Source organism: Patagioenas fasciata, chromosome 7, assembly GCF_037038585.1.
Source record: "Patagioenas fasciata isolate bPatFas1 chromosome 7, bPatFas1.hap1, whole genome shotgun sequence".
Lineage (NCBI taxonomy): Eukaryota > Metazoa > Chordata > Aves > Columbiformes > Columbidae > Patagioenas > Patagioenas fasciata.
In genome coordinates, this window is record NC_092526.1 from 18796857 (window position 1) to 18811326 (window position 14470).

Here is a 14470-nt window from a genome sequence, read left to right on the forward strand (position 1 = left end):
TTCTTTTGGTCATATCTCTGTTTTTACCTGTTGAGTTGTTCTTGAAGTAAATCTAACCGATTCTCCACTTCCCCATATATAAAGTCACTTTCAGTTTCACAGATGCCCCATGTAACATGGGGTAATGCTGACTGAGTTGGGGAGTCCTGGTACTCCTGGATGTTCTCCTGCTCCCAGTCTCTTTTATCAGCAATATCTGATGAAAAACAAACCATATAAAAATACAGTTTCATATAGATGCTGTTAGAGAGGGCTTGGTACCCCTCAAGCATCCCACTTACAAGTGTTTCTCAGAACCTTGAAAGTCAAATGGTTATGCTGGCACACTGCCTGATCAACTCTGTTTGTGCCAGTTCATTTTGTTTAGTAACTTGTGAATCCTAAAATAATGAAATACGCAGCATAGCTGGGTCAGTCAGAGATCACTTTAATAGTAAATGAAGCTTTGTGGTAATTTTTTTTCTTTTTTTCTTTTTTTTTCTCCTCTTTGAACTACAGGTAAGATTCTGGATTAAGTTAGAGAAAATAATTTTATTTCAAGCTAAAAAGGGCCCAGTTGCATAATTAGGATCTTGCTTCAGAGCTTCAGTTAGCTTGCAGTATTTAGTTCCCCTTCTCATCCATACATATTGCATATACAATTTATAAAGAATATAAAAACATACTCTTTGTATGAGTTACATTTATTTGTTTATCTCCAGCCCTTTGTAAAAAAATGATGACGACTACTCCAGGCCCCATCCTGTACCTGCAGTGGCCGAATTCCATCCCTCTTGTCCCTCCCAATTCTTGGATCTCTGTGATTACACACTGCACTGTATCACCCAAACTGAACTCAGGGACAGTCCTTCTTTTTGCTTGGATCTGTGGTTTAAGCTATTTTTCCTTCCTCTTTCAATTTGCTTAATTTACACCTCTGTGCGCTTGTTAATTACGTTCCTGGCTCTAGGTTGTTTCTTCTGTTCACCAAGCTGGTGGAAGGTTTACAAATAATTTATCGTGGGATTTATTAGTTGCACATACCAGTATCTGATATAGAATGAAGATCTTTCTGTGAGCTTTTCAGAGGCTCTAGGTGACGTATTTAGGGTGAACAGTACTTTTTTCTACATATACCCCCACCTGCCTCGAGCCTTTATTACTTTGAGTGAATCTGTTGTCACGCAGTCAAAAATGGCTCAGTATCACTCAGATTCTCCTCTGCTGTGATAAAAAGGCTGTTAAAACTTTAACATCTGTTCAGTATGGCTCCCATTAGGGTTGTATTTGTAATTACTTAACTACGTGAATTTACAGAATGTATAAAAAGTTCTTACTGCGCTCAGGCTGCGGCTTCAAAATACAGCTGGACAGAATGGTTGACTGCTTATAAGGTGTCAGCCTCTAAGGTATGAACGGTTGGATTTGAATCTCCCCTGAATTGTTTGCTCAGAGCTTCTCCTAACACATCTCTTGACTCTGCATGTTGATAACTCAGCATAGGTTACATTCATTTCACACTCGTGAAATTTTTCTAAGCAACCATAGCTGCAAGAGCAATGTTTCAAAGAGAAAAAAACCCCAAAACAGTGTGGGTGACATGTGAGTGGCTTGTCCAAGTCTGTTATCTAATCCTTTTCAAACACATCTTTGAGCAGTGTTGCTCTAAGTAAAGAAATAATAATAATAGAAAAAAAAACCCAAAACCTTCCTGCTCATGTTTAGTATTTCAAGCATATTTAACCAGGAAGGGGAGCTCTCACTATGTGACTCCAAGTGAAGGAGAGTTGTTTCTCTTTTTTATCAGAGAAAGGCGCGTCCCGCATTACCTGGTCTTTGGTTAGCAGGTGGGAGAAGGTTTCCTGGAGCTGTAGAGAGGTTTGAATTTCATGTGACATGACCTGTAACCGATTTTATGCACTGAGCAGAAGGAAAGGGAAGGAGATTTCATCTTGGCTACACAGAAACCTATTCAGCATCTCATCCACTTAAACCAACAGGATAGGAAAACAGTGTCAGAGAAGCATGTAATTTGGCTTTAGCAGGCACACATGGCACAGTTAGAAAGGTCTCAGCAAAGTGAAGGGAACAGACTATGAAAAATTCAGGAGTAAAATTTTAAACTATGGGTGTAGGTGCAATGGATATTGTAAATCCAGTGAACTTAATTTTACACAGTCAGTTTCAAGAGTAGAAACTAAAAATATGGGCCATACATTTAACTGCTTTGTAACGTCCTTTAAAAAAATAGGTGTTGGTTATTTTACACAAGGAATCATTTAATAAAATAATGTATTTTTCAATGTTGTGGATTATCCCAGGAAAATCAAAGCTGCTTTTGTATTTGTGGACTATGTGTAGCCTACATATAGTAGACTTTCGTATTTGTAGATTATATGTATTTGTAGACTGTTATAATGAACATTTAATTTGTGGCAAAGGAAATGAATTGCCATTCAAATTATAAAATAAATTCCTACACTATAAGCAAGTTAATAAATACACTATAAGATGAGGTATTGTACTCTTCTAAGAATCTTTACAGGTACTTTCACATACACGAGTAACCCAAGAAAAATCCAACAGCAGTTGAAAGTTTATAATCAGCTATGGTCTTCCAGGGCTTGAAGAATCCTAGACTGAGAACTAAATGAATAAATGTGTAACTTGGTTCACTTGAACAATTCAAGAGTCAATCTTATAGTCCAAATAGTGACAAAGTGAAAATAGAGAATACCATTTACCCACAATATGTAGATAGCCAGTTAGAGGAAAATTATCAGGTCTTCTCAAAAGAGCCAGATATTTTAACATTGGGATGCATTTTGATATTATGAGAGAGAAGTTTATGCATTTTCTGCCCACATTATCCAATACATTATTAACAGTTTTTCCATTCATGGAGAGTAATGACCAAAGCTTAAAACAACTAAAGATAATTAAATATGTATCAGCCACAGTGGTAATGAATTTCAATAGCTTTTACAAGTGCATTTGTATTCAAGATTTATAAGGTACCATAATATATGTGGATTATAAACACACATACATACAAGCAGAGTTTATTTCAAAATTTCATTATGTTTGTAACTCCTTTTATGGTAAGTTATAATCAATCTCTAATTAATAACAGGAGTAAGAATTTAGTTTAGAACATATATTAAAGCTGATCTTATTTTATTCACCTTGAAGTTTTCATGAAAGTTGCAAGAAAGATAATGAACTTTTATACACATTACCAGAAGTGCTAGATTACAAAGCAGAAAAAAGAATGTGGTCTTAATCAAAATATATAACCTTCAGACATGCTAAATTTAGCTCAAAATCTGCTACAGGTTGCCTTGGAAAATGTTGCTATAGCTGCAAAGACACATTTCTGGCTAGTGGTAGGGGAAAGGTAAGCTTTCAAATTACAGTATGTATGCAACAAGTTTATGTGGTGCAGATTTATACAGCCTTAACCTGGGGAGACCAGGCTTCACAGATTTGTACCTTGGAAATGTAAAAATTACATTGTTTGGCCTGATTAATCTTCAAGTTCATTTAAAATTATGCTGTAAATCCTAAAGTTTATTGAATGGTGGCTAAATGTTTAAATTGCCCCAATGGAAACAAACTGCTGGGGAAAACAGCATTAAACCGTAAATATGTAATTCTTCCCTTCAGACTGAAAGAATTACAAATGAACATTTAGCAATATTTAAATTGTATATTAATCCAGGGCTTTTCATTGATTTCCCTTCATATCACTGAAAAAAAATACTATATTAGATGTGACTTTAATTATGTGATCTAACTTTATGTAAAATTAAGTAAGATTGCTAGATAGTTTTGATCATTTTTCATATACAAAAGGCCAAATCTTTGTTGTGTTTTACTCATGGAAGTCAGGATTTGGTGTGTGTGATGTAGTGGCACTCCTTTTAACCAACATGTGGAGCAAAATGCGATAGCATCTTTTCAAGCTGTTATGATTTTTTTTTTTTTACTTAAATTTAGTTGTACCTTGTCAATGCAGATTATGAAACTAGTTACCTGAAAACGTTCTTCTTTTTTTTTTGTCCATGTGCAACCATTACTAGGTTTATCTAGCTCTTATTATCTGGGATTTTTTACTGTCACCCAACCCTGGCATATCAAACACCCTTTGAGGGATTCTTTACTGCTTTTGATGCAGTTTTCATCCATCAGCATTCAATGAAATCCAATAGCAGCTGGCATTTTTAAAGAGTTGGTTTAAATGACTTTCCTAAGGCAGTTCAGTTAGAATATGATTTATTAACAAAGCCTGGAATAGTCTTTTGGTGTGTCTGTAATCCAGTCCCACGGCCAGTGTACTAAACTATGTTAGCCCTCATGAGAAGTAATAATTTTTGATCTAAAATATTTTTTCTTGCTAACCTTTCAGGAATCACAATATTAAATATTAGGCAAAGAATTAATAGAACCATTCCGATTTTTTTTTTTTTAAATAATTAGACTAAAGAGATGTCTACTCAAACTTTACAAAATAGCTAGATTACCTTTGCAAGGACTGCTTTTGTCTATTAGAACTTCTTCTGTGGCATGAACCATTTCTTCAAAGTCGACCTCTGTGTTTTTCTCTGTTACAGGTGGGTAATCAGCTATCCCAGAGAACAGGGGCTTTTGCTCATCTTCAGTGGAGGACACAAAAGACGATGACGCGCTTTTTTTCTCCTCAAAGTGTTTCTTAATAGATTGGTAGTATGTGGTGGTGTCCCCTGAGGGTTCAGGATCACTCTGGTCATTCTCTTTGAAATAATCTGTTAAATACAAATAATTGTGGACAGTTCATGAAACTGTATTCGAGTTTATTCTGGTCTGAGGATGGAGATGATAATTATGTCAGTTAGGAAGTTCACTGCCTATTAGAATAAATTAAAGTCTTTTTTGATACCTCTATCAGAGAAGATTTATATTTCTTTTGAAGTCCTAGAAGACATTTGTATGTATGTAGTAAGTACTCAGAGTCCCTAAACCATAACTCATTATGCAAAAAGTTGCTTATATCAAAACAGCAAAGGTTTTGTCCAACACAGTCCTCTTGTTTACTCTATTTTTTTTTCTGGGTGAGATTTGAGAAACCCTTATATTCCATAGTTAAAAACCTCCCAGTTTATTATTTCATTATCTCTTCCAATTTCTCACATTCTTGTACATTTCTCGCAGCCTTGACAGGCTAACAGTCATGGATGTTGGACTCCGTATCAGAACTACCCATTTATGTTTTGCCCACATAAAGAACATCTTTGCTGGTTATTTTTTTCCCAGAAAAGATAAATATATTAATCAACCACTCAACTTCAAAATGTCTGGGCATGCATAAACAGAGGGAATATTCTCCATGCTCATTACTGCGAAACCTATGTTTAGGATTGATAGGGTATAGAGGAACCCTATTGATAAAAAAAGAAGGAAGTTCCTTTCCTGTTTTTGTGGGATGCTCTCAAAACAACTTTCCAAAGTAGCCCAAATTCATTAGCCTTTAGAATTAATTCAAATTCTCTGAACATTCAGTCTTTTGAATAAGTACACAACATGCTGTGATGTATATGGTAGCAGAGTACCAATCAAGCTGAGAATGTATCTTTCGTTAAACACATTCGAGGTCTGTAGTGAGGAACAGCAGACTCAGACCTCTTAAGAAGTGGCTAATAAAACTAGATTTAAAGCAGATGCCTTTAAAAACACATTGTAAAAATGAAATAGGATTTAAACCTAAGAATGATCATTCATTAACATAGAGAACTCCTGATCTCTTTTCAGCATAAACTTGAAGCTAATTTCCAATTTAATATTTGGTCTTACCTATTTTAAACTGAAATGTCAAGATAATTCCAGTTCTGCTATTTATTTAAAACACATTTTAGCAGGGTAGTCTCAACAACATATAAATACTCTAACTGGTTTGCATTAACTTCCTGGGGAGACAGCATGATTTCCCATCTGCTTTGTGCTAATTACTAATCAACACAGCTCTGGAATGTCTGTAGTCTTTACAGCCCACAGCAGTGGTTAACACAACATTTAGTATATTCCCTAGGTTTCTTCTTTGTTTTCTGGTCACTATAAGGAAATGAAACTGTGGCCTCATCTAATCCTCTTTATCTGCAAATAAAGAGAATGCAGTATCTGTACAGAGCACGCTGCAGGAGTCCAGGCATCTGGGAGCAGTGAGGGCAGGTAATGGCCAACAAAATAAAACCATCACTAAAACAGACCTCCTGTAGCTGTACCCTCTAGAATCTTCAAGGGCAGTTAACACAGCCCTGGACTGAAGTGACTTTATTTGGCTCCTGTTAGCAGGATTACCTGCTGTAAGTGATGTGGGTGATACTCTGATACTATGAAGGCATCAACGCAAACACAAATCGCCTGGCACTGTGAAGCTCTTGGGGAATGCTCAGAGTGGAGAGTCAAGTACCATGTTCTCTGCAATCTCTTCTCCAAAGTAGTACAGAAGCAAAAGAAAGCTTAATAAGAAAATTCTGATGTAGATGTCTCGCATGGCTTTTATTGTGGGAATATATAGTGAAATACATACAGTCACACTACAGTAAATTGCCTTAATTACTTACTGCTTGACTGACTTCAACCTGTGAAAAAGACGTTCGAATGAAAGCTTGAAATTACCATTTTTTAGGGTAATTTTTTATGTTCATGGGATTTTGTGCACTAATGGTAGCTGTAATGAGCACCCTGTGGAATACAAATCAATCAGTGGACTAATTTTAAGAGGAAGTCATTGAGACTCTAATGAAAAAAGTTGTATAGGAGATGAAGTATAGCAAGCTATCTTATCTGTCATATTCATAGAATACTAAAATATCTAGAAACAATAAGCCAGGTTCTGCTAACAATTACACTGCTGTAAAACCACAGTAATTCAGTCAATATCCCTGCATTTAGTCTCCATCTATGTCAGAGCGACAGAACATATTGTTTTCCAAATACTATCTGGGTAAAATGAACTCACTAGCATTAGAAGAAAGTGGAGGTCTGTTGAATGCGAGGTCTTGCCTATTGAAATAATGAAAGGTTTGTTCATCAGCTGATCTATTTCAAAGTATGTATCTTTGGCTTTACTGCTGTTGCTTTCTCTGCTAGCCATCTGGTTACATTCAGAGAGTCAAAAGTTGTTTTCCTTTTAAAAGGCTCTTATTTAATGCTAAACATTCTTCTGCCTGGAGAATAATTCAGTGATATTCTGCATCTAGAGTAGGAATTAAAATGGGAACTGCGTTTTTATTTGGCTCTTTGGGACCTGATCATGGTGCAAACTCTGTATCCTGTGCCTTTGTAGCTCAGTAAATATAAATTACAAATAATATCTATGTAGCGCTTCATTCAGACTGTGAATTTTTCCAAAATCTCCTTCCTTTTGTAAGGAAAAACAGTCATTGGTTTGGAATTAATTTTCCAGAAAAGAAGAGTTTCCATCTGTGAATGTATATGTATGGATAAGTTCATTTTCTATCACACAGACCCAATGTTTCAAGAAGTTTCTCTTCTCCTTTCTCTTCTGTTTCCCAAATACATGTAATCATTAAAAAAACCCCCTCATCCTCGTGCTTCCTCCTTCCTTTTCCAGTTAGACAAGTTTTACTTTCTGATTCCGATTGCTAGAAACTATGTTTTGCTGAAGATGAGTATTTCTGCTTTACCAAACATGTACAAACATCATTTAAGTCTTTCTGGGACTTGTTTTAGCCTGTTATGTTATTGCTGTCTGCAAATTCCAAAATCTTCTAGTAATTCTCAGAAGGTTTGTCTCCTGCTTTTTGCACTTTCACTGGCAAAGGAAGGGAAGAAATGAAGTTGTCATGAGGGCAATGAAGTATAGCTATGACATAGACTCACAGAAATACTGGCATAAAATCCAGCTTGGTGAGATGGTTACAAGACATCAAAGAAGTTTCTTTTGTGTGCCACAGTCAGCCTGTAGTATTGAAGATTTGCTTTATTCAGATAGTGGCAGTCTGCATGATCTGGACATTTTTCTCTTAACATATTAGTTTGCTGTAAACAATATTGGTGAAAGTGTAATTAACATACATGGAGCAGCATTGTTTAATATCACTGTAATTTTGTTAATTGGAATTTGTCATACTTAATCAGGCTAGCGTAGTGCTCCAGAAGGTGGCAAATATTTACTCCCTTTTTCAGCCACCCAATAAAAGCCCCATAATATGCCTAGACAAATTCAATTTTGTGCAGGAAATGAGGTGAATGACTTCCTTACCCTCAGAGAAAGCATTTTATATCCCAAACCACAAATGTATCATTCACATGATCTGCATAACTATAAATCTGTTCAGTGGACATGACATCTCCTCTTTCCTTTGAAAAAACCTACCATATTATTTTATGCAACACCAAGTATGTTCCTTGGTAAGGAGAAATGCGCACTGTGCCTTGAAAGGAGGGATGCTTGATTGCTTACAAGGTCTGCAGATCCTCAGATTCCCAGCAAGTATTTTGGTTCAACTATTATTAGCACTTTCTTATGTATTATTCACAAATATTCCTGTGGTGGTCATTCTGTCTTTCCTACACATGAACAAAATATTTGCCAGTCATCTTGACTATTTTTTATCTGTTATTTAATCTAAAAATGTCCATTACCTTCTCAGAGAGCAGAAAAATGCCTTATGTGCCCCACCCATACACCATGGGCAGCAAATATTTGAAACAGAAAGTCAGTGACCAAGGATTTCAGATAGTGTGTTAAATACAATACCATAAACAGGATTGAAAAAGTGTAAAATCTCAAAAACATCAAATAATCAAAAGTCGTTGATGCATAGTTTGAACACTGATGCTTAAACCCCGCCTATGTTTTCTAACATATAGATGGGGAGTAGCATAAAGTCAGACAGGGAAAACGGTAATCCTAATTTCTGAAATCACCGCTTTTCACTTAGTGGTGGAAGAATGATATAATGGATACATAATATTTATGTAATATCAAAAATTACTGGTACTGGGGAGCATGACCTATATATAATGAGTGGTGTTTCCAGAGAAGTCTACTCAATTTGTATGCAGTCTAAACTACTCTCTTGAATGCCAATCAGGGACTTCAGGATTATTAAACTGCTAATTAAAATGCTCTTATTTGTTTTTCCTTGCTGGTTGCTTCATAGTTGAATGCGACTGGTTTGGAGCGCGTTGCTAAATATAACTGAGCACCTTCTGACAGAATAGGTAATGGAAGAATATCAAAAAGGAGGAAGCTGATTGCCCATGAACATGAAAATGAAAAACAACTCAGTTTCTGGTCATTCAGTATGTAACAGTTGCTATGGTGAAGATATACCTTTTTGCCATATTTTTCATATATCTAAGAAGAAAAAAAATAAGTAATAAAGTAAGATATTATAACAATGAAATCCATGGGCAAAGTGTCTGACATTTTTGTACCTGTTGCCATCCTTTCTTTTAATTGGGTCTTTTGGATTGGGTGTCTGAACCCAAACTGTAATTAATATTTTTACTTGAAAACTATGTTTGTACAGGAGCATCCAGTGACAGGTTTTTAAATTTACAAGTTGTATTACATGTTTAATTTTAGTGAATTTAAATTCTTCAGAGAGAAAACTCTACTGATTTGCAAACAGTCTTATGGGAAACAGTAGGAACTTTAGTGGATTTATTTTCTACTGGGACAAAGACATGATCCCCACAGTCTTTACAAATGCATGACAAACAATAGAAAGAATTCTGGACTTCATTTTGTATGCAACATTTCAAAGGAGAGCACCTTTGCTACCAGAAAATTTCTATGAAAACTGATTTTGGTTTTGTCTATAGAGATATTCAAGCCTTCTCAAACATCAGAAAGTACTGTAAATTACCCTGAATTCACTTAAACATACTAAGGCATTTAAAAATCTCGAATTTTAGTGCTTGAGCTCTTATCTCTCAGAATCAACTTGGCCTGCCCTCAGCCTCAGAGCCTTAATGCTGCATTTCATGAACGTCTGGATGTTTGTCAAAACCAGCCTCAACTCATGTCCTGACAAGGAACATGTACCAGGAAAGGTCATCTGAAAGCCCATTCCAGAAGATGAACAACTTGAACAAAGCACTCTACCATTTTTCAGCTGAAGAGAAATTTGTCCGTTGTCAGGACAGTCTTCTATTGCCGTCATGATCATCTCAGGTCATGACTGGTGATCGGGGAAACTGAGAAGTGCTGCCTTCATAAACATTTTTGAGTGCCTGCTGAAAGCATAGCTTGCTCCAACATCTGCACATTACCAATACATCCCTGAGGACAAAATAGTACAGAAAAAAAAGCAAAAAAAATTTAAGGAAAGTTTAATCATAAATTCCTTATAACTAATAACTTGAAAAGATAAGAAAGCATAAATTAGTATCTCTAGACTTTTTCTTGCTCCTTGGTGAAATGTCATTGATGATTATAGCACTGTTCAAGTTAACCGAGTGTCTAGAAAAATTACCTACTTTTTGAATGGGTTTTAATGCATTAAAATTTAATCTGCATGAAAAAAAGAAAAGTAGCTTGAAAGCTGTGAAAAATGTCTACTGGACAGTCTGAGAAGTTAATTTCTAAATATTTTCCAAATTATTTCAACTGAAAAAATCAAAGTTGGTATGGTCAGGAGAAGCAGTTGGTCCTAAATCTCTGAAAACAAACTGTACTGTTGAAATCTGCAGTGCAGTTTGTATAGCAAGGGTCTCTGAACAGAAAAACTATTTATATATCACATACAATATAGTAATAATGCTTAGTACAGTGAGGCAACATAAAAGCTGCCTTTCACATACACTTTATTTTATTTTGTAAATCTAAATGATCACATAGTATTTTGATGGTTAGTTGCACTAGAATTCACTTTTAAAAGTGGAAAGTTACATTTGCAGCTTTTTAGTTACAATTAGAAGTAGTAAAGCACACAATGCCTATTCAGTGATAAAGATATTTTTTCACATTTGAGAACCACAGGATTATAAATTTTAGAAATAAAAAAGAGCAAGGTAATGAACCCTGAAGTTATCACATATTCATTAGTAATTCAATTTAGCAACAGTGCCAGATTTTTATGATAAGACAAGGACTGGCTACATTAGTACAATTTTTCCTTCTGTGAACATCATTTACAGTTATGCCCTTCTACAGCATAATATCCAGCTAAACTTAGGTGAAATAAAGAAGAAGTGAAAATAAATTCTTTTCATCAGAGATTTTTTGGCTTAAAAATAATATTTTGAAACAGATACAGTTCTATCAAAGCTTGGCAATTTTCAGAACATGGCAGAGACAAGAGTTTTAAAAATGTACACACATTTCTTGAGGCATTTCTTAAGTTGTTAGAAAGAATTTATCTGAAGTTCCACCAGGCACAAGGGTTTGTGTATCTGTATGTCCTTGTTCAGCACCTTGGTACAGTAGATGTCTGTAGACCTGTCAGACCTCTAAATCTGAAATAATGCCAAAGACTCACAATGGCCCCGGAAATGTGAGGTTAGGAAATCTCTAGCACACGTTTGTTTTCCTCCTTCTTCCTCACTTCTACTCATTATGTTTCCCTTCGAATTTCCCACCTATCTTTAGGATCCCTTACTTACAAAAAGTACTGTCAGATATGTGTGTGGCATTTGACCAAAACCAAGGAACAATGATGTCTGTCTAGAAACTGAGGCAGGAAGATTCCTGTTCCTAGGAAAAGTAGGTTACTGATCGTAATTTAGAAAAGTTAAAATATTTTCTCCTCTCAGTAGTAAAAAGGTTTAAAGCTTTTATTGTTCTGTGGCTGGTTTTAATGATAGAATAGTCCTTTAACTTCAGTTGCATTCATATTTTGGAAACTCCTAAGTCTTCACTGGGGAATGTAAAGATACACACTAGTGAAATTCCATCATTAGAGCAGGTGCTGGCAACTTTGCTGAAAGGTTCCAATAGATTGGATAGTGATCGTGGAGAAAATGAACTGTACTGAGCTCTTTGATTTACTGTTCTGTCTCAGTGCTGCTTGCCAGAGTTTGGTAAGTTAATGTGTCCTTTGCAGTGTTTAATCTCTGAGATATGAAGGTTTGGATGATTCTGGAAATAGGGAACAGCAGAAGATACTGACACCTCCCATCATGATCCTGCACTAAAGACTGGGTAACTTTTCTATAAAGATCAATGATCCTTTTTTTTTTTTTTTTTTTTTTTGAATGGACTAAGAAGGGAACTAGGTTTGAATAACTACATTTGAAACACTTAAAAAGCCAAGGATTCCAACACTGAAATGGGTATGTGATCCTTCATATATTCCTTTGAGCCATTTTCAGTACAATGAGAAAAGTTAGGGATGGAGTGACAGCCTTATCTCTGAACTTTTTTTGCTCTGTCTGGCCTTGTATCAACTTTAATGCTTATCAGATAATAATGGAAGGACAATTATTGATTTATACTTCAGGAAACAGTATTATACTTAAAAAATCAGAAACAAAGAATTATTAACATACACCTCAGAATGGATTCAGGACAAAGGCCAAAGCAGTTCTCCTATCAAGTCTGGAATTCTCTTATCTTCTACAAGGAATTCAGCTTTAACTGTAGTATTATTTTTATTATTATTATTATTTTTTTTAAAAGGATGACTATGGGTATGTGTGACTGCATACAACATTTTAATCAGATTTGGTCTCTGGAAACAGCCCCTCTAGGAGCAGCACTTGGAAACAAGACTCTTCTATGGAAGCTCCCCAAGGTGGCTCCTGGGCACAGTGGTAACACAATAACAACAATAATAGAAGCAAATGGAAAGCTGCAGTTCTGGGCTCCCTGATGACCATGCAGTTTTTGTTAGGGGTTTCATGCTGAAGGTAAGATTTTGGGAACATGAGGTCTTGTTTTAAGCCATATCCTGCCTGCCAAGATATTAGTTGTTCTCTGGTCACTTAACCACTTGACGCTCTGGCTGAGTGTTAGAAGCTCTAGCCCATTAAGCCCAAGCAAACTTCATCAGCGTAATACTAACAGTTTAACACAGCAAACTTCAATTTTTGTGCAGATTCTTAAACTGCTTCCTTGCTGGGGACATGGCACGGTGCTTGATGAGTCATCTATTCATAAAGTAAGCGTTTAAACAAATGAAGGAGGCAAGAACAGGAGAGAGTGGGAGCAGGAGCGTGTTTCCCCATTCTCTTGGCACTGCTTCACCTCATACTTTTAGGTAGGAGAATCAGTTCCTGAAAAATTTCCTTGTCTTCTATGTTGCCAGCCATGGCCTCTGGATACCCTGTGTAATGAAGCTACGTTCATAAGTTTTGGCTTCTTAGCCTGGATAGTACCTACAAGCACTGCACACTTGAGGTATCTATACGAATCAAGACTCAATTAGAAGTCTACTAGAGCTCTAGCTTCTGTGCTTACTTTGAGAACAGATCAGTAGATAGTTTTGGAAAAGTCTCGTCAAGAAGCATAGATCTTCAAATTAAAATTAAGTACTGTTTAAGTTTTCTTAGTCAACAATATGCTAAAAATAAAATGCTGCAAAACGCATTTTATATACCACTTGACTATTACAGTCTGTGTCAACATAGGCAAGTGCATGCAATAATTGTGTAACAAGATTTTGTAAGAACTTTGTTTTGTGGCCTTTTGAAGTCACGTCCATGGAAATAAAAATTCCTTGTTATGAATTCCCTGGTCCAGCTGACAAAAGTTAAAGATTAAGTATTGGTAGCCACCTGAACCTCTCGTTACTAATTTAGCAATACAACTCCGTTGGAGTTCTTGTCATCCTCACAGCTAGAGTCCCTGGGGTGATGTTATTGGTTTTGGATCACAGCTAAAAATCCAGGATAAGGATTTATTTTGGTGAGGTTACCATTACATTTCCAGTTAGTATGTCCATGCTGGTTTATTTAGCCAATATTTTAAGTATCCTGGATATGATCAGAAGATTTTTAAAGCCCTGTCAAAAGAACAAAGGATGACTATGATTTGGCTATGTAGCAAGTGCAGTTTTAGCCCCAAATCACTTTTCTCCTTGGAAAGGATTTTTATACTGATTACTTTTAGAGCTTCAAGAAAATTATGTGTGAGTGCCCAGAACAGGTCCAGAATTTTGACAGCTTTCAGATAAGGGTTATGTGAGCTAAAGTTAAATGCAAATAATATCTTTAATGAGAATAATTGTACACTGGAACAGGCCCAGGAAGGTTAATGTTTTAGAGCCAGCGATAACAAAAAGTTAAATAAGATGCTAGCAAAAGTAATGATGCTTGAACTCCAGAAAAGTCTTTTCAGAGACTCAAGTTTTTGAACTCTCAGTGAGCTTACCTACACTCTGCCTGTAACTTTTGCATTTTTCACCTGTATGTTTCTATTTCATATTGACGTAACCATCTCTAGTGATGCCCTGTTCAGCATGGGATAATAGATCTGCACTCAGAACTAGCAGAACAAAACACACTTCTTGACCCTATGTATTTCCCTTGAACTCCTACA

At 35.9% G+C, this 14470-nt stretch overlaps 1 protein-coding gene across 2 annotated transcripts in view; it reads right to left on the reverse strand.

The window, feature by feature from the left end:
* Nucleotides 1–14470, reverse strand: part of KCNH7 (potassium voltage-gated channel subfamily H member 7) — a 223748-nt gene that overhangs the window by 5051 nt on the left and 204227 nt on the right. For both annotated transcript variants that reach the window (XM_071810981.1, XM_071810980.1), the window contains 2 exons: nt 4503–4763; nt 28–196 (listed from right to left, as the gene is read on the reverse strand). In XM_071810981.1, coding sequence (XP_071667082.1) covers nt 28–196; nt 4503–4763 — 430 coding nt within the window. The remainder of the gene's footprint in view (nt 1–27; nt 197–4502; nt 4764–14470) is intronic.